Source organism: Cheilinus undulatus, linkage group 8 (genome assembly GCF_018320785.1).
Source record: "Cheilinus undulatus linkage group 8, ASM1832078v1, whole genome shotgun sequence".
NCBI classification, from domain to species: domain Eukaryota; kingdom Metazoa; phylum Chordata; class Actinopteri; order Labriformes; family Labridae; genus Cheilinus; species Cheilinus undulatus.
Window position 1 is genome coordinate 16,563,614 of NC_054872.1, and position 27,630 is coordinate 16,591,243.

The 27,630-nt window shown below is 37.9% G+C and overlaps 1 protein-coding gene across 2 annotated transcripts; it reads left to right on the forward strand.

The window, feature by feature from the left end:
* Positions 1-1,340: 1,340 nt before the first annotated feature.
* On the forward strand, positions 1,341-26,943 carry LOC121513042 (phospholemman-like). Of its 2 annotated transcripts, none has more exons than XM_041792529.1 (8): positions 1,341-1,476; positions 19,635-19,689; positions 22,031-22,063; positions 22,389-22,412; positions 22,584-22,658; positions 22,739-22,775; positions 22,968-23,011; positions 26,214-26,943. In XM_041792529.1, the coding sequence occupies exons 2-8, from the start codon at positions 19,656-19,658 to the stop codon at positions 26,231-26,233; spliced, it is 267 nt and encodes an 88-aa protein (XP_041648463.1). In that variant the 5' UTR covers positions 1,341-1,476; positions 19,635-19,655; the 3' UTR covers positions 26,234-26,943. The 2 variants fall into 2 exon arrangements, with proteins under 2 accessions (XP_041648463.1, XP_041648464.1); XM_041792530.1 differs by having other exon boundaries at positions 22,392-22,412.
* Positions 26,944-27,630: the final 687 nt, after the last annotated feature.

Consider the following 27,630-nt stretch of genomic DNA (forward strand, 5'->3'; position numbering starts at 1 on the left):
GTTGGGAATAATGCAAAATGTGCTAGCTAAACTAATCTTGCCATTCATGACAGTACATGGGTAAATCTCAAATAACACTGTTTTAATGTGTGTGACCTCAGTAACACTTGCTTCGTTTCCTTCACAGATAACAGGTGCACCAGGAAGGAAAGGTATGTTTATCTCTCATAACTCACCAGCTTAAATGTAAGTAATTATCTATATCTATGTGAACCTCAACGTGTGACTTTCTCCACTCCTCAATGTTTACAATCCTCTCACTGTCTTTCTGTATTTTTCCCAACCTGCTTTGCTTAACGCCGCCCCACCCTCTTCTCTCACCTTGTAGAAAAGCTGAAGATGACAGCAGTGAAATCTGATATGGTGCCTGTCAAACCGGTTTCGGCTGAGAAGAGCTGAGGGGCAGAGAGATGATTGTTGGATCCTGGGGGGGGGGTATGGACAAAAACACACCCACCCAGGTGATTTAACCTGTACAGACCTGTGCAAAGAATAGAAGAGCGGATGAAAAAAATGAAGCCCTCTCAATGTTTTAAAATATATGACACAAAAAATGATGGTTGTTTTTATCATGCAGATATTTATCCCTGAATAACACAAACTTTTACATTTTCTCTCCCACCTATTCTGCTTAGTTTAGTCATCACTAGCCTATAATGTTGCATAGCAAATTAAAGATGCATTATTAGGATAATAGTGTTGTGTTAGTTACTGTTTGATAAACTGTAGTGTAGGAGTATCAAAGTGGTCAATCATTTCAATGATTTCATGGTAAGATAAAGAAACAATTTGTTAGAAACCTCAAGTGTGGACATGCAAAATGGAAATAAATGCTTAATCAAACTAAAATATTTCAGTGTTTGATTACCATGGTACTTGTTTCAATGAGCTGGTAGTGCTGTATGGTCTTCAGTAACCTTTTTGGTTGATAAGGACTAAAATTAATATGAGCCTATAGCTGTATAAGTAAAGGCCAGCCTTGTGACCATTGTGATATGAGTCTATGTTATGCTATTACATTATAATGCTAAAATATGACTCAAACCGCCTTGAAATAGTCCTCTAGTGTTGTCTTTTCTGCTTGTAAACGTAAACAACTTCAAGCTAAAGTCTCTCACCTCGTCAAACTTCGACATCTTCGTTCCCGACAAGCAAACATTAAAGCCCCGCTCCTCCTCCTGGCTTTCTCCGCTGATTCTGGATCAGCCTCCGAACCCCTCTCTCCTCCATTCATTCTCTTTACAGCTGCCAGCTGTATAGTACAAACCGATCCAGGATCAGCAGTCTTTCACAAAGCTATAACACGTTAAACTCAGCCCCCTTTTCCTGAACCAAGCCAACCTGTTGAGTGTCTCCGTGGATAAGGCTGGGTGTTGGCGCACAGTGTGGAGAGAAGTCGCTGCTTCTGAGTCAGATATCCGCCTGCTTCAGAGAAATTCTCAGTTTTTTCTTCTGCATAGATACAACGTCGTAAAGGTAAGTGTAGAACAATGAAGTTTGCTCACATTTCACGGAAGAAACACTTCTGAAGTTGTTCTTAATTTGAGGAAATTGTACAAGAAGTAAAAGTTTGCCAAAAATGCCCATGAGCATCTTTAGAGGAAACTGAAAAAAACATTTTTGCTAACGTTCAACGGTCGCATTTAAGCTAGCTTACACGTAGCTTTGGTTGTGATGGAAAATTGTTGTTAAATCTCGGTTTCTCTAACTAACTTTACAATCTGTCACTAAAAAGTCTAAAACGGCCATTTAACATATAATGTCTTCCTCAAAGTGAGTCAATTAACTTTCAAAATGCGAAGAACAATGTACCATATGTAACAGTGAGCAAATACTGTCATCCGGCTGACATTTCTCCAGGATACCAACTCTGTCATGACAATGGAACAGCGGCACGCGCCCCAGGCCAACGTGCGTAACGGCCAGGATAGTCTTCCTTTACGTGGTATGATTAACTCCTTCATTCCATTTAGATTTTAATAATAGAAAATCAAGAATTAAACGGCACCGTTCTTTCAAAACGTCATTTCATTTATTTTTGCAACTCTAGTCCTAGTTTAAATACATTAAATGGAATAAGAGGAATAAGCAAAGTACTTTTGTTGACCCTTAGAACAGTGGTTCTCAACAGGTGGGTCCGTACCCAAAAGTGGGTCGTGGAAATGTTATTTAGTTTAGTTTATTTATTTGCACATGACAAAACAGATAAGAACAATTACAAAATAATTTAAAAAACATCGTGCAGGGAAGGTTAGAAGCCAGAAAGGCTTGTCAAGAAACCTCTCCCTGATATAACAAACAAAACAATAAAAAAACAAAAACAAACAAACATAACAAGGAAGTATACAAATACATGACATAAAATAATTCAGTCAGATCTAAGATCTGTTGCACAAAACCATCACAGTAAAGAGCTCTTTAATTGCTTTTTGAATGATGTCAATGTAGATGCTGACTGTAGAGTGATCGGTAGTTTGTTCCAAAGAGACGCTCCTCTGTATGTTAATGTGGATTGGTTCAGGGATGTCCGACAGAAAGGACGGTCAAAGTCCTTAGAATGCCTTGTATAATGTGAATGAATCTCTGAGGTGGACTTGAAAAAATGTTGAAAAGTGCTGGTAGATCTTGATTCAAGTGTCCATATTTATACATAAACACACAGGTTTGAAATTTGTTCAAGTTAGAAATGGATAAGAGTTTGTGTTTTCTTAAAAGAGGAGCAGATGAGTCACATCTTTTAGTAGAACTGATAAGTTTTAAAAATTAATTCTGAATTAACAAAATCTTTTTTAAATAAGTGGGACAAGTGGCTGCCCACACAGTATTACAATACATAAGATATGGATAAATTAAACTGTGATAAAATGTTAGAATACAAGAGTGATTTATCAGTGACAAACTCTACTCAAAATACCAATGGACTTCATTGTTTTTTTGCACACAAAATCAATATGACGCTTCCATGTTAATTTTTCATCCACTATGACCCCCAAGAATTTGATATTCTGAACTTGAGTTAGTTCAATATTGTCTATGAGTACTTTAGCCAAGTCTTTTGCATTTTTTAAATTTTTATTGCAAAATATAATGAAATTTGATTTATTTATATTTAGAGAGAGTTTATTCATTTTAAACCACTCAGAAATAGAGGCGAGCTCCTCATTTGCTTCTCCAATCAGTGTGGCAAAGTTTTCATGAGAAGAAATAAGACATGTGTCATCAGCAAATAATAGGGGTAGTGCCTTTTTACAGATTTTAAGCAGGTCATTTATGTATATTAGAAATACGAGAGGGCCAAGGATAGATCCTTGAGGTACCCCGTACAGTAATTTGGCTCTATTTGAGTTTTCCCCACTGACAGATACAAACTGTTCTCTATCCTTTAAGTAGCTCACCAGCCATTTTAATGAGACATTATGAAAGCCGTATTTCTGCAATTTAGCAATAAGGATATTATGATCAACTGTGTCGAAAGCTTTTGAGAGGTCTAAGAATATGCCAAGAGAGATTTTTTTATTGTCTATATCTGAGGAGATTTTATGGAAGAGCTGTAAAAGGGCCATTTCTGTTGACATTTTTTTCCAAAAACCATACTGATGACTATAAAGTATATTATTTTTATCCAAGTGTTTTTGAATTCTTGAATACACGAGTTTCTCTAGAACCTTAGAAAAACATTAGTGGGTCTTAAATGTGTGCTGGGAAAAAACAGTCTATGAAGAAATCTTATTTTTGTATTTTGTTCTGTAGTTTTGTTTTTGATAGCAAGGAGGAAATAAATAAAGGTCTTGAAAATTTTTAACTTAATTATTCAGGAACTTTTGCTGTGAATTTACCTGAAAAATGTGTGGAACTTTCCCTGTAAACATTTTTTTTAATTTAAAATAATTTCTCCTAATTTTTTGGTAGTTTTCAGTTGGCATTTTCCCAGAAACTTCTGGCCATTTCCTGCAAATCTAAAGACATTTCCAGAGAGCTCAGAATTTTTAAAATGTCCAATGGTAATTTTTAGGACTTTTTGCATAACCTTCCAAATATTGCTATGTTTCATTCGATAAACCTGGTTGAGAAAACAAATTGCAGAAATTTGGGTCACAGTTGCTCATGAAGGAGTTTGTAGTGGGTCCTGAGGCAAGACCACTTGAGAACCACTGCTCTAGAAGTCCTAGAAGTCTTAAATGAATATTTTACAGAGAATACATATGTATATACATGCTGTTGTTCTCTTCTAGACAATGACAAAGTTTAAAATAATGCATGTTGTAGTGTACAATGAATGATACGGCATTCCTTGCATTTCCAGACTGTGAGGCATTCCTAAGCAGTGCAAACAAAGCGTAAAAGACACATAAGTGAGCCAAAATCAAGCAAACTGGAGAAAAATTCACTTACATAGACATTTTTCCATTTTTCCACTGTCATCCTCAATATTGGGACTGTGCAGTATTTAATCATCATACAGGATGAATTTAATTACATGGATTATGTTTTTGCTGAATGAATGATAAGCAAATTGTAAAAATATATGTTTTTCTAAACTTCTTTAAATTTAGAAACAAAAACATAAAATGCTGAAGTTATGAAGAAATTACCAGCATCTGTCCTGTGCAGTTTGGAACACGGTACCTCATGTGTAAATTGATTTATAAGTAGAATTTAAACGATCATATTTCCTGTTTTGTGTGGCAGAAACAGTTTGTGTGGTATTGACATCAAACAAAACCTAAGAGAGAGCATAAAAATCACCCTTTTGACACAACATGGCTTAGCTTTCATGTTATCACATGACAAAAATATCACACAGTAACATCAAGACCAGCGTGATCTTAGACACTGAAGGTTTAATACAAAAATTTTCTCTATGATACCCTATCGTTTGAATAAATGTTATTAAAACACAAAGTGGACATGTATAGGCAGGTGATAAGTGCCAAACTATGATAATCCATTATTGAAAATAGACCTAAGGCTTTGAAGGAAGACTGTAGTGCAATTTTCCAATATCGTCATACTCTTACATGCTATAATAGACTACTGAACACACACTGTAAGCATGTGTGTGTACCTGTGTGAGAAAAGGCCAGCTGATAAGAGCTGCAGTGATAACAGTTTGTTACCATGTGGCACAAGGATAGATTGGGACAAGGACAGATACAGTTGACTTCAAATGGTGCAGGTCATTATGGAACAGTAAGGGACAAAGGCCTAAAAATATTGATTATTTTAGGAATTTTTGAGTTAAGTAACTGGGTCATTTACAGGAGCACAAATGTACAGATACAGGAAATAATTGTATTCACACACAGGGGTTGTGGTCTGCAAGAATTTGTTGGTATAAAAAAGTGAAATGGTTACCATAGATAACACCCATCAGATTTGTATCAATTGCAACTTTTGAGCTGTTCATTTATATAAAAGGAAAGTTCATAATCAAGCAGTTTTTTTCATAGAAACGCTTAATGGGTTTTGCAAAATTACTATACCAATTAAAGCAACAACCATGTTTACATTTCTGATTTAAATCAAATTGATTTGGGATTCCAAATATACTAAATAAAGTTATCTGATTATGACTTTCATATGCATGCATCGAACGTAATCAGAATAAACTCACCTGGACATGCACAGATCTGTTTTTCCTCTCATATATCCATTGCATAGATATATTTCACATTCATGTGGGAAAGCTCCTATACAATGTTCTTAGTAAGGGCAGGACTTAAAAAAATCTTGAAAGGTGATTGGACGACCCGTCAGAGCAACAAGACAGAAAAGATGATATGCATGTGCTGTCTGATTTTGTTGTGCTGCCGTAGTATATGACAGTGGACAGGAGAAGTGCAAAAACATCTCCATCAAGAAAAAGCCTCCAGTGGGAGTCTTTGCTCTTTTTTTAAAATAAAAATAAAAAATAAAATGTGGAGCAGTTCTGATTAAAATGCCACTATCCTATGGCTACATCTGATCCATTGGCTTATAGTACATCTAAACCCTCTTATAACAACTGAAGACTGATGCCACAGCAGGCCAGTAGAAGAGCGAAAACGTCTTTTCCATCATGAAAAGCTTTTAGTGCTGTTCTTTGCTCTTTAGTTCATAAAGAAATATGGTCTAGTTCTGCTTAAACTGCAGCTTTATAGCTACATCCAAGTTAAGTGCTACATCGGCAGCAGCCACTGCTGTCCGCTTCCAGTACAGCTAAACCCCAGCTACCACCTCGTTCTCCTCAGTCAACACTGATTGGCTAGGTTAGTTTTCAGACCTGGTAGATCAGAGCTCAGCAAGATGGATTACCTGATGTCAGACATGGAGTCTGGCCAATATGTCTGCTTTGCACAGGGATCTGTGTTTCTGTTTGACTGTGAGATCTAGTTTAATTGGAACTGATGACCAGCTGTGTAGTTAGTCCTCCCTTATTTTTTAAGTCTCATTTTTGGTAAGCCTGCTAGAGTCACCGACTCCACCTTTGTTAAGCATGTTGCACCATATGTCACCACTGAGGTAAACCTCCTCCACTCCTCCACTGCATAACAGATATTTGATTCTGCTCCTCTGTCCTGTCTCTTCAAATGTCTGTATTTTCTCTGTCTTTATTTAAACATTAATCTATGTCTTGTTTGTACTGCTAGCAAAACTTCTTCTGCTGTTGTCACAATTACAGCTGAAAACTCAATGGTACAAACTTCTCCTGCTGTCAGTAAACTTGAGGTGAGCATCAGTCCGTAGGACCTTCAGATATGTGCAGTTGAAGAGTTACCCGTAGTTTCCACATAAACTGGCTGCACCACGCTCTGCAGTAACACGGTTTTGCTCAGACTTGAAGTCGAGCAACCATGCACTCTAGAAGCATTTCTATAGCGCTGTACAATGCAGCACAGCCCTGATTGGCTTGAGGCAAGAGGGCAGAGATCACAGGGAAATTTCAGATTAACACAGGAATACTATGTCAACAGCTATTTTGCCTTTTTGGGGTTGATTTGCCTTTCATTTTGACATGATTCCATGATTTTATTGCTTCTGGCATGGGTGAGTACATTATAATATGTTTGCTCAAAGGAATCTGGGGTTTCATGTAAAATTCCTGGCTATCTTCCTCAAGCACTTTAGCAGCTCTGTGACACAAAGACCTTATAATGACCTTTTATGTGTGCTGCAGGAGAAGGCGTAATGTCACTATAGGGATAACTTATATCTGGAGTCTGTGCATTGTGTGGTATTTTGAAGTTGACCAGATACTTTGCATGTTTTTCCAGCTGTTTGGATCAATATGCTCTATGTGGCACAGTTTGGCAGCAGCCAGTGCTAAGAATAGACCTGTAGTGTATCTCCAACAAAGCAGAGCAGAGTGGTGCTTCAGGGACGTCCTGTTGCCGAATCAGAGTGTGGGCAGTGAAACTTTTCAGATTAACCAGACAGGGAGCGAATTGCCCCGCAGTTACAGTTAGCTGGCGGATTGAGGTGTAGCCATTGTATGTGGAAATTGGAGGTATGGCAGGCATGCACAACAAAAGCAGTTGAACTCCAAACAGGAAGACATGTTCAGAACAACATGTGTACATTGACACTAATCAGAAATAACAAGCAATATACAAGAGCCATCTTGTTCAGAGCAACATTTACATGCAGGAATAGAGCTACACTGACTGAAAATGTCAGACAAAAGCAGATAAATGTGAATATACATTCACACATCAAAGTTACATCAGAGAGAGGCAGAGATATGACAGAGGTTACAGGGTGAGAGACAGAGGTGGGGAGAGTGTGAATGAAGGTGGCAGCACACAGACAGAGAGAGTCGTCCTTCCTCTGTCAGGTGAAACAGCTCGTCCTCACCTCTCCTCACATGACCACAGTTCTTAAAAAAGAAAACAAGCTTGAGTGAATCAGTGGCAGAGAAAGAGTAGGCGCTTTAGAAGAGGCACACTGTCTCCTCACCTTTCCGAACATCTCTCTGGCAGCTCACAAACCGATTTAGAAACCTCCAGGAGAAGACGAACATTGATTTTGTACCAGGGATGTGACTGTGACCTTCACAGCATTTACAAAATGCTTTAGAGACACAGTTAGGGTTTTACCCAACACAGTCAAATAGGATTATGGAATTTAGTGTCTTTTGGATAAGGGCTGTCAGCCTGACATCAAACAAGATAAGTGAAGAGAAATGTAATAAAGAGATAAAATGAATAAAACTCACATTGTCTGTATGCAGCTGTTCTTTGCAATGAATAAAGAAACGAACTTGAGTCCTTAGAACACACTAAAATTTAAGGAGCAAGAATGAACAAAGAAAGATTTCAGCTAAAGGAGATCCATTGCTCCTGCCTTAAAATCTACAATTTTACTTCCACATAGCCAGTATACAGCCAAACAGGCTAATATCTGTAGTTGAAATATCAGATGTAAATAATTACCATGCGGATAAAACCGTGCATCCCTGGTCCCTTTAACGTCTGATAAAGAAACAGAATTTCAAGGTAAAGCCTTAGATTATTCACGTTTATAAGAGTAGTTCATTTTCAAAGGTTTAAAAGAATTAAGGGAAACGTAGCCCATCCTTAAATTGACTCCTGCAGACTGGGGAGCAAACAGCCTGTTGCTAGCTAGCTGCTCACTGCTAGCTTTGTGGTTTCCTTGTGTGACTCATGGCTCCAGTATGCTCCACTCCCTCCGCGTGTCTCTGTATGTTCTTTCTCATTCCCTCTCTTTCCCAACCGCACTCCCCCTTGCCTTCCTGTCCTCCTCTCATCCCTCCAGGCTGTCCCTTTTTTGCTCATTCTGGTTCTCAGACTCAGTGTCTTGTTTCTACTTCCTTCTTCTCTTTCTCTGCTTTTTTTTCCCTTTCCAAACCAATGAACCATCCCCATGAATTCATCCCTCCTCTCATCTGTCCTTGTTTTTGATTTACATGTTAATACTGTCAAAGTTAGTCTTACTAACTTTGGTCAAATGCTGCTATCCATAAGCAGTTTAACAGCTGCAGTGACAGCTGCTTTTTATATTACAGGCAGAAATGTCAAGTCCAGTTATTCATCATCACATTTCTTGCAAACATCATGTCCTGTCATATGAGATCAGATTTCTCTGTGCATGATTGAAGTAAAGAGGAACAAGCATGTCTGTGCCTCAGCTGGGATAAAAGAAAACTCTTCATCACAGACAGAGCAGAGCAGTTCCACACGTTGTGCTCAGTGTGTTGAGTACAGGACACAGGAGGCTTTCCTGTGTCAGTGGGAGTGTTTTGTGTGTGTTTGTGTGCCATTAAGGATGTGTTGCACACTGGAATCCAGTCCATCTAATTTTGGAATAAAAATGCCACTGAGAATAGGCAGCTGTCTTTGTAGTGTGGACAGGAACATAAACACACAAGCTCACACATCGGTGTCCAGCGTTCAGACGAGTAGGTGGGGTGTGTCAGAATATAGAAACAGACACACAGATATGCTGTGAACACCACATCCCTAATCATACACAATGTTTTATATGTTTAAAAAGAAGACACAAATTGACTAACCCTCTCATGGGGTGTTAACAACAGCATTCAGATGGATTGTCAGTGCTTTAAGTGTGTTTTTATGTGTCACTTTGGACAGTGTGATGTCTGCGTGTGTTGTCACCTGATTTAGACATGAGGCAGTAAAGAAAAGCTGGCTAGTGTTTGCTTAATGTTTCCCATGGAGTGAGTATATTTTTGTGGTACGGGCAGGGGGTCATCCCACCTACTTAATTTTGTTGTATTAGTTTGTGTGTGTGCCTTTTTTTGTCAGTATCCACCAGATCAGCAGTGCACGTACAGGGCTGTACAGTGCGACATATATGTCGCAAATGCTACGAGAAAATTGGTCCATGCTGAGAGATTCTCACTCCTCATCGCACAGGTGCTATGACAAAGTGAGAGAGGTGTGTGCATGCTAGACGCGCAGATAAGACTTTAGATTTGACTTGTTGCCCCAAAAACTTCACTCCACTTTGATTTGAGATTTGAAATTCATGCCAAGTCCATTTATTTCTTATTTCTGGTACATTTTAGACTCAAGCGGAATGTTTTTCCCTCTCGTCACACGCAATCCTGTGCGTCTGGAGCGAGCGGCCACACTCCGCAATGATGAGAGAGTAGCCTGCTGTAGCTCTTACAGATGGGACAGGCTCAGGGCAGACGCAGTACAGGTTGAAGAGGAGCGCTGCTATAATCCCAAGTTTTTTTTTAAGGCATGCAGGCTAGACGATGTTAAAATGTGTAGCCTACTAGCTTACTTCTGCATTAGCCTCATCCTTTCCAATTACGCACTGACGGTCGCAGTGTTGGCTGTCAGTGAGAGGGCAGAGCTCTCAGTCTGTGCTGACTTCTGATTAAAGATTAATGTTTAAAGCGATGCATTTTTTTTTCTCCACTGCTGTTGTTTGGTTAACAAGCTAATACGCGTCGGAATTTAGCATACAGGTCCGATATAACATGGACAGACAGACAGCAGTGTATGAGGGAGAGAGAGAGAGAGAGAGAGAGACAGGACCATGGAGGAGAAGGTCAGTACAGCCCCACACAGCATAAACTTTGTGTTTATTGTTAGGGTAAAGATGCGACTTGGAGATAGTTTTAATTTAATTATTGTTGAACTCCAATAGTACTGATGTTATGATTACACTGTTAGAGAGAAAAAGGCATCTGTTCATTTACATTAGCTCTATAAACATCAGACCCCAGTGTGATACTACAATATGGACCAAACTCTAACAGTGTTTAATTAATTTCTACTAATGTTAGGAACATTTTCCTTTACTCTGAGTATCAGTTAATATGTAAGGGGTGTCCAAACTATGGCCTGTGGGCCAACTGTAGCCCTTGGTCCTTTTAAAGTGGCCTGCAAGAAATCCATTAAAAAAGGCCCACATAAGAACCTAAAACTTTACTATATTTCTTAGTTTGACCGGGGATGCATAATATTGGGGTTTATACAATATGGGGATATTTACAAATTAAATTTAGCTGATATCAATACCAATAGATAAATATTTATGTATATTAATATAAATGTAGTTTAGACCTAACACTTCAGTCCTTGAAACACAGTTTAAGGATGAACACAGAAACATACTTCAGTCTCTAGAACACACTAAAGTTTAAGTAAATAGGATGAACACAAAAAAAGACTTCAGCTGTCTGTTGGACCTGCCAAAGTAAAAAAAAAAAAAAAAAGATGAATACAAACAAAAGGATTCCAGCAGCAAATAGCAGCACAAACTGAGCTCATTTGCTCCTCTGTCTGATCTCAAAGTCTGATTTCCAAATCATACTACTCTAATCACCTTAAAGCACCAACACTTCTATAAAGTCAGTCAGCTTCCAGCAGGTTGCTCTTGTTTTGTGTCTGAATGTGGAGATGAACCATCAGCGTCTCTCTTCTCTGTGATTGGCTGGTTACTTTGGTAGACATTCACTTACTAAGCATATATTTTGGTTACATGTTGGTTTTAGAGATGTAAAAAACATATTATATATTGTGCTACAGGTTTTTGTTCTGTGCTACAAGAATGGCAACCTCTGTAGCACCAGCGCTATGGGCAAAAAAAGTTAACGTACAGCCCTGATGTATAAAGACGCTAAAATAACATCATTCTGCTTTTGAACCGTTCAGCCAATATTCTATAGGCATAGCTGGTGAGCTTCATGAAGACTTTTTGCTGATGAGACAGCATTTTGCAACCATCATCAAGACTTTTTGCTGATGAGACAGCATTTTGCAACCATCATCCTAGAGTGCAGGGGTACAAGATGCCCGCTGCAGAATAATGTCAAAACGATGGCGTAAAAAGTCTTTTCAAAGTGTGTTTATGTATAAACTGACATGTTCCTCATGCATATAGTCTGTGTGTGGGAAACACCTGTTTTATTAGTTTGTTTATTGTCTTCAGCTGAAGGAGTTTCACAGTCAAAAATGTTGATTTACTGAGAGCCTTTTCCACTGCCATCTTTTAACTGTAAAGTGTATTTTCTTCAGCAGTAGTATTATTGTGGTTTTCAAATCTATGTGCTGTAACAGCAAAACTCCTTATTCAGGTTCCAACATTGATCTTTTGCAAATACATATATATTGTTAGAGGTTGATCGATATTGTTTTGTCAGAGCAAATACTGATACTGATTATTAGTTGCTCATGAAACTGGTCACCAATATTTGGAACTAGCATACATTTATTTTGCACAAATGTAGTTACTTAATGTTGCAAAAGTAGTTGCATGATCAAAAAATTAAGCAATTTATTCCATAGAAATACATAAACAGGAAGTGATTCCATATGCTTACACCCAGGGTTAAGTCATGATTGGCTAGTACTAGAGCTGGGCAATTAATCAAAAAGTAATTGAACCCGACATTTAGGGTCCTAACCGACATAAACCTGCTGTGTCAATTATTTCAATTTTCCGCTTTTCTTGGAAAAATTTGACTTTTTAAGAAAAAAAAATCCTTTCAGCTGATGTGTGTTTTGATGTTTCAATGAATAACCAGAAATTGTTGATCTGTGCCTGTTCCTTTCAGTTGTTTGTTCTAAAATCATACAGATGTTTACAGGATATACAGAGTTTGTGGTTGGGGGTGGAATAATCGTTCATTAATCAAATCTAGGTTAAAGGTTAAATTAATCGTGATTTTCATTTTTGCCATAATCCCCCAGCCCTAGCTAGTATCCATGTGACATCTCGTCAATCAGACTGTGTTGTACACAGGACACAGCCGAGACTGTGGGGAGTTAAAAGAAGGCTAAAGGGAAGACACACCTTGCAGTACACTTTAGTTTAACTTAATTATCCACGCCGATGAAATCGGCAGGGTTATGTAAAGGGTTCTGTATCTTTGTGTGTTTGTTTCTTTGTTTGAATGTGTACAAGATAACACGAGAACAGAAAGCTGGATCTTCACCAAACTTTCAGGGAATATTGGGATAGTGACAGGGAAGAATCGATTAGATTTTGGTGATGATCCGCATGCCCGTTCGTTTTGTCTCGGACTTCGAAGTTTTGAACACCATAGTAATTAGTGGGAGCGTGGGTTCCTTGGTGGCGCTGCCTAGGCGTGGGTCTCCAGCCTCAGACGGCCATTCTAGTTGATTAACTGTAAAATTAATGCTAGTACTGTTAATCAGCCAAATATCAGCCTCAATAATCAGCCAGGCCAATTATCAGGTCTACCCCTAATAACTAGGGATGCACAGTTTGGGATTTTTTACCGGATAAAACTCAAAGCTCATTTCAGTACAATATATGCACACCAAAGTGCAAAGAGAACCAAGTGCCTACTGTGCAAAAAGAGGCTGAGAACTGAGACAGGAGTGAGAAAGTAAATAGTTTTGTTGTTTTGAGTTTTGGACTGCTTTTAGAAATGTTCAGGGCTCACAATGGGCCTCCTTCAGTTTGTTGCGCCTTGGGCAACCACCTGTATCTGATGGTGTACTTTTATATTGTACTGTGATTTTGGGTCAATATATGTTATTTACTTCTGATATGTATGGTCAATATGTAGGTTGTGAATATCTGCATAAATTTTCATGTCTGCTGATACCAGTTTTTAACTTTATAGTAGGGATGCAGGATATTGGATTTTTATTAATATCCAAAATGCCAAAATTTAGGCCTACAAATCAATTTTAGTTGATACTGATGCTAACATTTAAAATTAGTTCAGACCTAAAACTTAAGTCTTTAAAACACACAATTTAAAGTTCGAAGATGAACAAATTAACAAAGTTCAGTCCTTAAAACAAACTTTGAAGTGTGAGGAATTATGATGAATAGATAGAGAGACTTCAGCGAGAGTAGGTCTGTTGGTCCAGCATTAATGTCCACTAACTTATTTGTTCATTACAGCTGATCATAGGCAGATTTTTATATCTGACATATCAGTTGTGGATTTCGGCAGAAATTTTTATATCAGCTGATCCCAGTCACACACTCTTAAAGCTAATATGTGCCAGTACTGATGTCATGCTAATTATGTCATGCATCCCTACTTCATTTAAAGACCAAAGAATAGTGCTATCTGTTTGGCGAATGACGTTGATCAAGTTGTAGAGAAAAATGGTGAACTCCATGAGGCTAAATGTCAGCATTTAAAGTTAACCATAAGTAGGTTGTTGTCTTAACAGAGTGTTATAACCGTTTAGGCTTTGCGGCTACTTGTGTAACAGTCCTGTTAAATAAGAGAGAAGAGAGAAAGAGGGATGGAGCTGAGAGTATGACGGTGTACGAGCGTGAGACGGGGCACAGAGCCTAGAAAGCTTGAGCTCTGGATAAGTAAGTAAAAAGGACTTCACAAAAGACAAGGAGACGGGTGAGGGAGCAAAGACGTGCAAAAGTGTGTCAGAAAAGAGAAGTAGTGAAGGAAAGGTTTGAGGGGCAGGAGAGGAGTAGTGTGAATCATTGGTTTCAAACAAACAGGCGATTCAGCTTTTCAAAAAAGTGGAAAAAAAACAGCCCAAAGAAAGGAAGAAAGAAAGAAGTGAATGAATGAGAGAGATGTAACGTAGAGATATTAAGAGACAAAAACTTAGGAAAAACCTCTTATAAAGACAGGAAGGAAAGAGATGCAGTAAGAGCTGAAAACAAAAAGCGAGGGATAGTCGGAGACAGGCAGAGGAGCGTGACAGAGCCAGAACAGAAAACTCTTTATTCCTGAGGCAGGCAGGACTGGAGAAGTGGCTCCGCAGGGAGTTTACATTCTGGGAATGATAAACTTCTTATTATAGGATATGAGACTTTAGGAATGCTGCAGCTATATTTGTAATCATGCTTTCTTTGGTAAAAGAACTTTGTGCTGCAACTCAGTATGAGCTTTCCCTCTTGTTCTTTGTAGGCTTTAACTAAAACTAAATAAGTTTTGAAACATCTGCAGTAGTTTGATCAGCTGAAATATTGACTTTAAGAGACTTTAAAAAACTTTTAAAAAATGCTAGTAGTTTTTTCTTTTATTGTCCCTTAAAAGTCAGCAATTGGAGAGTCCAGTCATTTCCTCCATTCAGATCTCTGCACTTTTGTCTTTAGCTGCGCATGTGTAAACAGATGACTGTAAATTTGAGTTCTTGGCAACTTTTCACTTTACAAACTGAAGCTTAGAATGACCCTTCATATATATTGGGGTTTTTTTTTCAGCTCGGGATGCATTAATGGATTTTTGCTGGATAGATTTATGCCGATAATTACAAATTACTGTTAGCTGATACTGATATCAATACAGATATCTAAATTTAATTCAGACCTAAAACTTAAGTCCTTAAATCACACATATAAGGTTTGAGGATGAACAGAAAATTAACAAATGTCAATATTCATATCTGTTTATACAGATAATTCTCTTTTCAAGCTGATATTTACAGATACTTATATTATGCTGATAATACCATGCATACCTAATTCTACCAGCTAAATTAAACAGGAGGTATCAGAAGGTATTTCCTAAAACAAATAGACCCAATATTTCCAAATGGAAATCGTTGATTAAAGTACTTTCAGTCCGCACATTGCCTCCCTGGCGCTCTTTAACCGGGCATCAGGGGCCACTAGGCAAAATGTCCTGAAATTTAGCTTAGCCTGTATCTGTCACAGCTTCGTATCCAGATGCTGTCTTAATATACCCTTCTTCTCAGTAACTGGTTAAGATTTAGTCCTTAAAAATGACTGATTCATGAACTTTTACCTCTTACAGGTAAAAATATGACACTCAATGAGGACATGACCCTCAACTGACAATAAAAGCAGATAGTTCAATCTGCACAATTCTGATTCAGTTAACTGAAACTTAAGTCAGGTATGACAACTGGTTTTAATGATTTTAGAAAAAAATTAAAAAGGGCCAGTCTAACAGTTATTAAGTAGTAGTAATGGAAAACAGAAGGTTGTTCAGGATACAGTACATATAACACGATACATATGATACAATATAAGATGCAGTATTATAAGTCTTGTACACAATGTCATCACCATCCAGCTATTATTGATATATTAGAAGACATTCATAGCTCCATGGTTTACATTGCTGTCTTTGGTGCAGAAAAATTGAATCCCAGTCAGGTTACAATCAGTATCCAGTATGGGCTGTTGGGCATGGTCCTCAAAGCTTTGACTACCTGTCTAAGACCCTATGTTGCTTAGGACAAAAGCATCTGCTAAATGATATTGTAATATCCATATAGTGATGCATCACCACCTGTCCGACTGAAGATTAGGCCTATAGAATCCCATCAAAGATGAGCAGGGTCAATATATTTTCAATATATATCATAAGCAGCACATTGAACAATATTATATACCTTGTGACTCTGCCAAGAGGTTTTTTTGTTCGCTTACCATAAACACAATGGTTTGAATACACACCTCCAGCACTCAGCTCCTGGCCCCACCTTACACTAACATTTGTTTTATAATCTGATCTTCAAATTGTATGAGTGAGGCACCGCCTCTTTTATACTCCCCTGCTGTCCATTCTTTTCCATATCCTGTGTATTTACTCTCCCTCAGTGTTCTCCCTCTCCTCTTCCTCTTCTCTAACTGCACTTACATTAGTCCCTTCCTCCTGTTTCCCTTTCTACCGCTGTCTCCTTCTCTCCTGTTTCTGCCCTCCTCCTCCTCCTCTCTCCTGAGGTAAACCTTCCTCTAGTGGTTGCTGGCATGTGTCCCATCCTCTACATTCCCTCCGTCTCACCCTGGGTTGCTGTGGAGAGGCACCGGGGGAGAAATACTCATCCTGCTCTTCTCTCTTTTTTATCAGTCTCTAAATACCAACAACAGAGGAGGGAGACACATTGTTTTACTAACATACTAATTCATTTGAATCCCTGTGGCTCAAAGGTCACTGGTGAATGTGTGCCATTACAGATACTGAAGAGAAAGACAAAAAAACAATATGATGCCGTGAGCCTGAATCTTCATTGGAATATCTGTTATTACTCCTCCAGTTAGTCAGATCCTTGGAGTTTAAAGTTGTACGATATCTGTAAGTTTTAAAAAAGGTGTTTAAAGACATTACTGTGTATCCTTGAAAACACATTTAAATAAAGGCTACTTTCCCATAATTAGATGCTCTCTACTTACCATCACCTAATACTTTAAAAATGATTAAACCTGAATTGTTTTAATGATCCGTATAGAAAAGTACAGAAACTTTGAAAACATTGCAACAGTTTTATAAGACAGGTACAAGGCCATTAAAAAACAACTGTAAGTTTTTTAGTAAAAGCCTCAATTTTTGAGTTTATTAACCTGTAAATATACAAGAAAACAAACTCAGGATTTGGGAGTTTAAACAGTCATAAATGTATGATAAAATATCCCAAATTTTCCAGTTGAACAGTGTAAATTTTGACTCTATGAACTAAAAAATGTCAAGTTTATTAAGTTATATATTTATGAGAAACAAACCTGAAAACGCTGTTTGGACCACATCATCCCCTGGATGCTATCATTGCGTTGTTTTCCTCTGAATGTCCCTACTTTACAGCAGTGTCCATTCAAAGTTAGGGTGCTCATGAAAATGTGATGATTATGGGCTAAATCAAGTCCCTTATTGGTCCCAGTCCCAGTAAAAAGTATAATCTGATGATGCTCTCATCTGGTATGATTGTCCTCCATGCATGTTGTTTTTGACTGTATATTATCAAAAATTTCAAGTTTTGTTTTTTTTTCATAACTGTACAACTTCATAATAAAAAAAATGAGGGTTTTATTTTTTCTTGAAAAATTGATAGATCCTGTTTTTCCACTTTCCACCAGCAGAGCAGAAACGCTTGGACAGCAGCTTATGAATAAAATAAAGAATAAAGCCATTTTTACACATTAGCTGAAATTAATTGAAAGAGAATCAGTATTCATAACCTATATGTGTCAAAACGGTGTCAACAGATTCTTACGCAATTTACAGTTGGTAAATTGTTTCCAGTTTCCCTAAATTGTCAGAAAGCCAAAGCTTGAACAAACCAAAGCCTGCACAAAGATCAAACTTTGTACAGGCCGTTCTGTAGCTTCAGGAATGTAAGTCAAAACCTCTAAACTTACAGTTATTTGATCAGATGCTAACTGTATGTCCTGATCTCCTCTAGAATGAAACAATAAAACTCCAAACTTGTTATCTTATTCAGATGAAACATTTTGACATATGTTTACCCGAGTTCTTACTCACACACGACCATGTGCTAATGCCATTTTGAACTGAGCCCTGCTGTGTTTGCTCTTCACTATGGAGCTCTCTGAGTGGAAAAGTGCAGTAAGTGGAAAATCACTGCTGTTGTTACTTAAGGTGTGTCTCCTCCCAGTGCACATGTTGGCTCTACTGCTGCTGCTTCAACATGGCAGCTAACATAGCAGACATACACAGTCAGTCAGTGTGTGGGATGTAATCTGCAGCTGACAGGAGAGTCTGGCAGGAAATACGGGATGAGCAACGACTGTTTTGCACCTCAAAAATCTCAAAAAACATTTACTCTCTATTCTGTACTACAAATAAGATTATAATCCCATTACAGACAGGCATAGCTTTAAAAGTGTGATTGTTGTTTCATATCCTCACAGATTGTATCTGAATGGTTGCAGCAGGTTTCCTGATGTGCATAATGGTGGTGCTGAAGCAGAAATAAAGATATATCTGTTTGAATATGGTAACAGTGCGATGCATGACCACAAGAGCCTCAATCTCCTGTTAAGGCTCCATTAGAGCACTTTGCCCCGATCAACATCAGATCAAGTTTCTGAGTTTCAAAAAGAGTGAGTGAAACCACTCTGTGTCTCTTTCTGTAGGCTTCGAAAGAACAAATGCACGCACGGTCGAATTGATGGCTTCATTTTTGTGTATTTATGTCCTTTTAAGTGCTACTTAGAAAATGCAGAGAAGCTAAATGTTGCATCATCTCTATGTTGACTCTGGCTGCTGCGATAAGCCAGTTTAGTGTACAGTAATCAGCTTTCAAACATTACTATTTATAATTTGATGATTTTCACCATTGGGACTTGACCTAATGTTATTTACCTCATGTTGATACAACAGGAGCTTTGTTAACAGAGCTGATCAGTGAACCACAGTTTGCTGTTGAAGTTTTCAGTCAACATACAAGAGCAAGTCAAATAAAAAACACAGATTTGTATTTGCACAAAAGTCAATAATTCTATTAGGAATACACAATATTACTGTATCAGCAGATAAAAACTTTATGTCCAATACATTCGGCAGTATAAATCTCACATCTGCCTTAAATATCAGCTAAATGTACAACTGGACCATCAGGTATAGGTGGCTGTTGAGGGTGTCACACACTTGAGGAGACCCATTATGAGCCCTGAACATTTTGAATGAAGCTTCAAATATTAAACAACTAACAGACTATCTATTCTCACTCCTTTCTTAGCTCTGCTTGACTCAGCCTCTCTTTGCACAAGAGACACTTGGTGTTCTTTACAATAACATAAACTGTGTATAAACTGTGTTGGTATCAGCTGTATTGGATTTGAAATATTGGCTTATCAGCTTTTTTTGCAACATTCTTTTGTGCATCCCTGAGTTCTGTCATCGATATTTTATGCTTCTGTAACTAATTGTTACTGCATAGTGAATATTTCTAAAAATGTACATCAGTCTTATCATTGTATATTTGTGTCCTCAGGTAAAAGCATCTGCAGTGAAAATGGCAAAGGTCTGTGCTTTGGTGTTAATGACACGTAAGTAAAACTTTTTAAAGACTTTTGAGTATTGCCATTTCGCTGAAAAGAAAGTAAATCTGATCTGTTTCACTGAACTGATGATTTTTTGGGCTGCACTGTGTGCAGTGGTTTGGGCTGTCACCTGACAGTGAGAATGTTCCAGTTTGAATCCCCTTGGGACAGGGCTTAATGTGGAGCATGGATGGGCTTTCTACACATATTCTGGCTTCCTCCCTCAGACCATAGACATACTTGTTAGGTTGATTTGTGACTCTAAATTGCTCATAGCTGTGATCATGCTTGCTTGTTTGTCTCAGGACTTGTCCACATGTATGTTGAGGGGGGGATTTGATAGCAGAGATTATTCCCCACAGAAAAACAAATAAAATCATATAAATATAAATATATAAAAAATATATAAATATATAGAATGTATATATAAATATAAACATTCCAAAAATAATCATGTCCACACACACACCAAACCAACTTGATCTACTGTTATGTGCTGTAAAGACATAATATTTTCAAAGTTGTTCCTTGAAACTGAATCAAGTCTGGGTCAAAACAGGTAAAATTACTGCGGGGTTTGTGTCTGAAAAAATCGTATAAAGCAGCAGTGACCTCTGTAGTCCATTCCGGTGTCTCTGTTTATCAACAGTTGGAGAGAAACTGTACATGCAAGCGTGTCAAAAGTCCGGTTAGTGATGTTAATATCAGCACAAGTTTGGCTTATCCACTGTTGCCATGGAAGCAAAAATGATGAAGTCCCACACTAGTGAAGTCAAACAGAGGAGAAACCGGTGCACAGTATGACTCTGCAGGCCAAAAACCCTGGTTTCATTTAAACCCTGTAAGTGGAGTTTCTGAAAAATCTTCACCCTGGAAGCAGTTTTACAAAAGTGACTTTTCAGTGACCTTGAACACTGATGTGTGGATAAGGCTTCATGCCAGCCCTGTGATTTACTGGCGACTGGTCTTCTCACCCAGTGGCTGTTGTAACAATTAAAAAGTCCTCTTTTTTAATGTTTTGAACATTCCAGTTATTTTATGCCTACTCTTCCTGTATTAAATATTTTTAACAATGATATCATTCAGATTTATTTTACATGTCTAAAACAACAGAAAGACAAAAACTTGAACATCTACATGTTTGTAAAACAACTGAAATGAGTGCATTTAACATTCTGTGAAAATGTGCCATTTAAAAATGAAAAGATATGTTAAAAAATACACATGGAATGACACAAGCCTACATCAGGAATGTAAAACTCTGCAGAAAAGGAAAAACCTGTTTCATAAAAGTAGATCAGAAAGCAGGAAGCAGAAATGTTTGACTCTTACAGGTTATTGCTGAAGACAAAGAATGTTAATAAATAGACTGGTTGACAGTTTTTGTGCATGTAAACCTAACACTTAACTAGTGCTGGGCAATTCATCAAAAAATAATCAAAACCAACATTTGGAGCCTCTAACCAACGTATACCTGCCCTGTCACTAATTTCATTTTTTTTTTCTTTGTAATTCTCTCTCCTCTAATGCACAACACCCTCAAAAACACTCTGCTGGCTATCTGGTCATGTGATAAGCAGCCAGGTGGCACAAGGCATGTAGCCTGGCAGAAACCCAAAGGAGAAGTAGTAGCCATATGACACTGTCTCATCCAGTCCCATTAAATTCAAACACAGAGACGACTGAGCAGTGTGAGCAGCAAAGTTATTTTCTACTTTTTATACAGTAGTATGTAAATGATTTATTTTGTCGGCAAGAAATATTACTTTTCTAGGAAAATGTTATTAAAAAAAAAATCATATTAGCTGATGTATGTTTTGATTTCAATAGATGACCTTAAATTGTTGATCTGTGCATGTTCCTATTATATATTTGTTTTAAAATTATACAAATATTTACAGCACAAACAGAATCACTGGTGTGGGGGTGGGATAACTGTACATCAATGGTAATCAAGGTTAAAAGTTCAATTAATTGTGATTTAGATTTTTGCTGTAATCACCCAGCTCTATCACTAACACTATCAGTTTTATGTCACCTGGGACCTGTTGGCCATACTGTCTCTCTTTTTGTCTGGACTTTGACTTTCACTGTCTATTTTAGTCTGCTTCTACAGGAAGAAACTGTTGTAACTGACCTTATTAGAACAAAATAACATAATGAACCTAAAACTTCATCAATTCTTTGTTCAAAACAATTACCAAAAACTAAAAGAGAAATGCACTAAACAGATGAAGGTTAGGCTAGCAAGCTATGTAATATATTTAAATCTCTTGATCTTTTACTATTATAGTCAGATGCACTGAGCTGTGTTTCACTGTTTTAATCCATTTCTGGTCTTTTGCAGTCATGTCGCTGGTGTTTGCAGATGCACAGGACGGTGAGTACAATAACATGATTTTTTTACGAAATAAATATACATATATCTGAAATAGACAAGACAAGCACAGCACCTTATACACCTTTTGTTAAACTGTGATCAAAATCATGTGTAACTCTACTAATAAGATGAAATGTGTTGATTTGATAGTGGTTTGTCAATCATTAGCGAGAGAATCAAACTGGGCCATTGTATGTGGTCATCTCACTTTGTACTGTTGACTTTACTGTGTCACTGTTTGATATGTGGATGTTTCTGTAAATCCTCATCTATCTGCTGCTATCAACCTGCTATTGACTGACCCTCTTCATTTGTGTTTCTGCAGCAGAGGACGACCCATTTACCTTTGGTAAATAATTGTTTTACTCTTTCATCCACCATTTATAGGTTATCAGAATTTAAACTATGTGATTTAAAACTAACTTTACATGTAGAAAAGATGTTGTGTTACTATAAGTGTGCTATGACTTTACTTGAATGCATTTTTTATGATAGATTTAATAATATTTTAATTTTACAGACTACCACAGACTGCGTGTTGGAGGCCTGATTCTAGCTGCCGTCCTCTGTCTCATTGGCATCACCATCCTGCTCAGTAAGAAGAGAACAAAGCACACACACTTTTATCTACACATACATAGACATGAACACACTCAAACAATGCACTCTTTACAGGTGGACACTGCCGGTGCAAGTTCAACCAGGACAAGAGGTGATGTTTCTGTCTGTCAAACATAAAAACCTTTGTGTAATTGATTGAAGTGAAGTGAAAACTCCAAATATCTGGTATTCATAGTTTATATAATTAGCTCACCAAATTCCTTTAATGTTTAAGATCAAATAACTCAAGAAGTCTCCTGCCTTTCTCACTTCTCTTTCTCTTTCTTTTTTGTTCTCTTTGCAGAAGGAGGCAAGCAAGCAACGCTCAGCCAATGCTCACTGATCAAGGTAATGTTTGTTCACCCACCAGAGAGCCCCATTAAAGTTTCAGCACCTTTGACAACCATGACCGAAGCTGTTATGTTTCGGGTTATCTGTCATCCTGTGATATTCTTTAAAATGTGATGTCTGAGGATCACTAAAGATCACTAATGTTTATTTGGACTTAAGGTTGAAGTGATGAGTTTTGTGGCCAAAGGTCTCTGAGATCAGGAAGAAAGCTTGAATTAACTCAGAAATCATTCTAATGTCTGGAGGAAGAAGTGATTTAAAATGACTGTCTTGCATTATTCAAGCCCATTTTTGTAACAAAACATCTCATGGAAATCTGGAATAAATATCTATTTTTTTCTGGAAGACGAGTACTATCTGCTGCCCAGTAGTTGATAAACTTTCCTCATGAATGTTTTTGTGGTGCTACAGCAACAGTCCACTGGCAATTACATGCCTTACTGAGAAACGTAAAGACTGAGATTTTCCTTCATGTCCTTCCAGTGCATGTACATGATTTGGCTTTTCTTGTTTAGTCTAGGTCTATTGATGCTGCTTAAATGTCCACTAATTCTGTCCATATTTCAAGCCAAAGTAAGTAAATAAGAGATGCTTAAGGGAGATGCTTAAGGTAAAAAATAGTCAAGGATATCACAGTGTAATGTTTACAATATCTTCAAGATAGTAGATAAATCAGCATGGTCCAGTGGTCCGATAAAATCAGGGTGAAATATCTGGCTTTTCAGGAAAATATTAGGGGTTTAGTACATGTTTGAAAAGGGCAATTTTGAGGGAAAAACTAATATATGTGAGCAGCAACTTAGAGAAGGCAAAAACCAGGAGGTGGTAACTCCAATGTGCCCTATGACAGACGAGGATTTGAGATTCAGTCCAAAACATTTTAGGCAGCAGAGTCTAAGTAAATGAGTCCCTCTAAGGTAAAGCTTGAATGTGGTTTGCAGTTGTGTTTTTTCTCTAATAGTGCATTTCTGCTGTGTGGTACCAGCTCGACTCAGCTCGTCTTAACTCTACTTGTTTTTTATTTTTTTGTTTTTTTCCATAAGAGATCATACCTGGCAGCTGGTCCTTTTTTGAAATGGAAAAGTTAAAGAGAGCTAGGTGGATACTAAAATGTTACCAAAATGTGACGTCAAAAAGATGCTGACTAGGGGTCGACCAATATTGTTTTCTCAGGTCTGATACGGATTATTAGTTGTTCATAATACTGATAACTGACATTTGGAACCGATATCCATTTATTATGATGTGCAAATTGTAAATGTGGCAAAAGTAAAATTGCACGATCAAAAAAAAAAAAAAAAAAAAAAAAAGAAGAAGAAGAATTTAATCCACAGTCTGTCTGCAGGAGTAATGGCACAGAGCAACACAGTAGTTGCAGGAAAACAGGAAGTGACACTCACTGTGCCAGTATTGCTCAGGCTTTAGTGCTGATTGGCTAGTACTCGTGATATCTAGCCAATCAAGCTGTGTTGTATACAGCACATTTGGTGAGATTAATTTTAGTGATTATCAGTAAAATAAAGTGGATGTACCAATAATCCACCACTTGCTAAATATCAGCCTTGATAATCGAGCAGGCCAACAATTCATTGACCCAAACTGTTGACCACTGAGTGGTCACTAGGAGCTTCATGACTGGGATGCCCAACAGGGAAAAAAAGCTCCTGTCCTTGTTGACTTCGTACCGTCAGTGATTCTCCAAATTCTCCTGTACTTTTCTAAAGTATTTTGAATCACTGCTTACAGGCACCTTTGACACAAAACTCGTCTCGCATTGTTGTTGCGTTGGACACCACTGCAGAAACAATGAAATGGAAAATGAAGTGCTGGGTCACAAACCAAGCTGATACCACAGAGCAGAAATGCACTATAAGAGTCAGTAGATAAGACGTTCCAATAACAAACACTAGAGGGAGGAAAAAGAAACTAGTTTCAACAAGAAAGAGACTTTTTTTGCCTATTAAGACTACCAAACCCTGCTCACGCTTAGAAAAATAATCAGATTTTTACTTTCTTTGCAATGTTCCCATTTCAATTAAAATATTGAAAAGGTAGAGGATCTGTGTAGATAGAGTTGTGGGCTGACACATATACAGCTTCTTTCCCCCAACCCACTGAAATATCTAGGATTTCATCACCCGGTTGACATCCTACCAAGGTCTAAAGTTATATTTACTCAGTCCATCTGCTTCACTGTAAAACTGTAAACAGCGTCACACAGAGACGCTCACACTGACATGCTATGGAAAACTCCCATAGTGCTAGACCTCGCTGTTCAACAGGTGGTGGGACTCTTAGTGTCTAGCCAGGAGAGACGGGGTAAAATGGAAGAAGGAGTTCTGTGTGTTTAATATCATGGTACAGCAATGAAAATGTCCTCTAAATTTAAAGATAAATCACAATTATTAAAAAAATAGACGTAAAACAGCCAGAAAGCTGTTGAGGTCGAAGGTTTGAGGCCTAAAGACGGTGATTATGGACGCTGCTAGACAATTAAGTGTCTTAAACTTTAACAACTTCAGTTTAGACAAAGCACACAGGTGGCATATGAGGGAAACACAATGTGTATACGAGTTTGTATGTAAGCTACTAGGCAGAATCCTACAGGGAGTTACTGCACTCACAGGCAATTTTCACCTGCATTAGCACATAAATGCACAGCCTGTCTCTTTTTCTACTGCTGCTCATTGACTAGGAGTCAGAAATTCTATCTATTCTCTATATTTAGAAGATGATGCCAGAGGTTATGACTACACAGGACTGAAAAATTATTGTTTTCTTTAGTGTCAAGTTTACAATTCCTTCTTAGGAATTCAAGTTCAAATGAAAATTTTATGGATTGAGGTTGAATTGAAAGTCTTGTAGAACGACTGTCCTGAATTCATAAATCCCAAAAATGGTGAGAGCAGAGAATAATCACAAGTCAAACATAGTTTCAGGGATATTTTCTGTTTTATGAATAAGTCAGACTAGATTCATTAAACATGCATTCAGTCTTTATTTATACAGCCAGTGCTTTATGTTTAAATTTAATGTTGTGTTTCATGCTCTGAGGAGTACTTCGATGCAGGATAAAGCACTGGAAAGGTGCTGGAGAAATGCACCTTAGAAGTGCCTGAAAGGAGCTTAATTTTGAGCTTGGAAATGGTGTTTGAACCATGTAATATGAAAACTCTCCCTCCTGTCTGTTTGTCTGCAGGTCGTTCCTGCGACTGCTAGACATTGATCAGTAAACACACACTGATGTCCCAAACCTGCAACCAACAGAACACATGGAGGAGCAGCAGCGGGTTCAAACCATCCAGCCAGAAGATCTGATGTCTTGTTAGAGAGCAGCAGAAAGTAGTCTTTGTGTACCTGCTATGAGGAGCAATGCTTTCTGCCTAATAACTGAGCTACTGATCTGAAGTCTGCACCTGCATACACACACAAAACTTCTGTCACTTTCATTTCAATCAGTCAAACCCTTTTTACATATTTAAAAAATTAAGAGTCATTGAGACAAAGAAACTGCCCCGCCTTTTGAGAACTCATCCTGTAATGACCTTTAATCATTTATTAGTAATCGTTGTGCTGGATTGAGCTGAAAGTGACTCCAATAGACGGTATCTCAAACCTTTTACCAAAAATGTCCCTGTGTCCACATACTGTAGCTTATGTGAATGTCTCACACTTCTTCTGTTATCTGTTTAAACATTGATGTAGATATTAGCAGCTAACTTTGACAAGCCTAACCCACTGTTCATGCTTTTATGTCAAAGATATATAAAATCCACATATTCATGAGTGTTTAGAGAGCTGTTGTTGATAATTAATGATAATATTTTAATTCTTGTGTTTGGCTTTATGGAAGAATGTAGTGGATTGCACTGTTCAGAGATACAGAGACACTCTGTCATGTTTCTATAAACAAATTATTGAAACAAAAACTATGGGATGAGTTTTTTAATGTGTGTGTGTGTTTTGGGTCTCATACCTCAAGTTAAGATTACATTTTTACCATTGAGCACATATGCTTTCTCATACCAGCCTAGTTGTTGACTTCACATCAACATGAATCTGGGATAAATAGAATGGTAAAAGGACTTGAGCTTGTATGGTGCTTTTCTTGAATGCATTTATCTGGAAAAAAAATATATGAGGATGTGAACACAGCACTGCTAACTATCCCTGCCAAGACCATAACTGAGACCGATCAGCTCATACATGCGGTGACAACAGTCACCCCACAGATGCTTGGCTACAAGATGAACAGCAATAGCCAGAAGCTGGAGAACCCTCCATGAAGAAGAAGACTAGAGGCAAAAATCATGGCAACACAGAGAGAAGTTAGCCATCTATCTGAACTGCAGAGAAGTGTGAAAGTGAAGAAAGAACTACCCAAGAAGTACAGGAGTGCATCAGAAAGATGACCCCCAGTGATGACCTGCTAAGTGGATGCCTCAGGCAACAGACGCCCAGTAAGGAGGAGGAGCCAGAGGGGCTATCATGGGAATACAAGTCCCTGCACAGCATGTACCACCAAGAAGTGGCTGACATTGGGAAAGCAAATCAATAGCTGGAAAAGGCTGGAATGTAAGACAGCACACAGAAGAGTTAATCATGGCTGCACAAGA

Excerpts from the sequence above, each read along its gene's own strand:
- LOC121513042 (XM_041792529.1), top strand. The coding sequence starts at position 19,656 with ATGGCAAAGGTCTGTGCTTTGGTGTTAATGACAC. Across the intron at positions 22,776-22,967 it reads AAGTTCAACCAGGACAAGAG|AAGGAGGCAAGCAAGCAACG; the intron begins GTGATGTTTCTG and ends TTCTCTTTGCAG. Across the intron at positions 23,012-26,213 it reads GCCAATGCTCACTGATCAAG|GTCGTTCCTGCGACTGCTAG; the intron begins GTAATGTTTGTT and ends GTTTGTCTGCAG.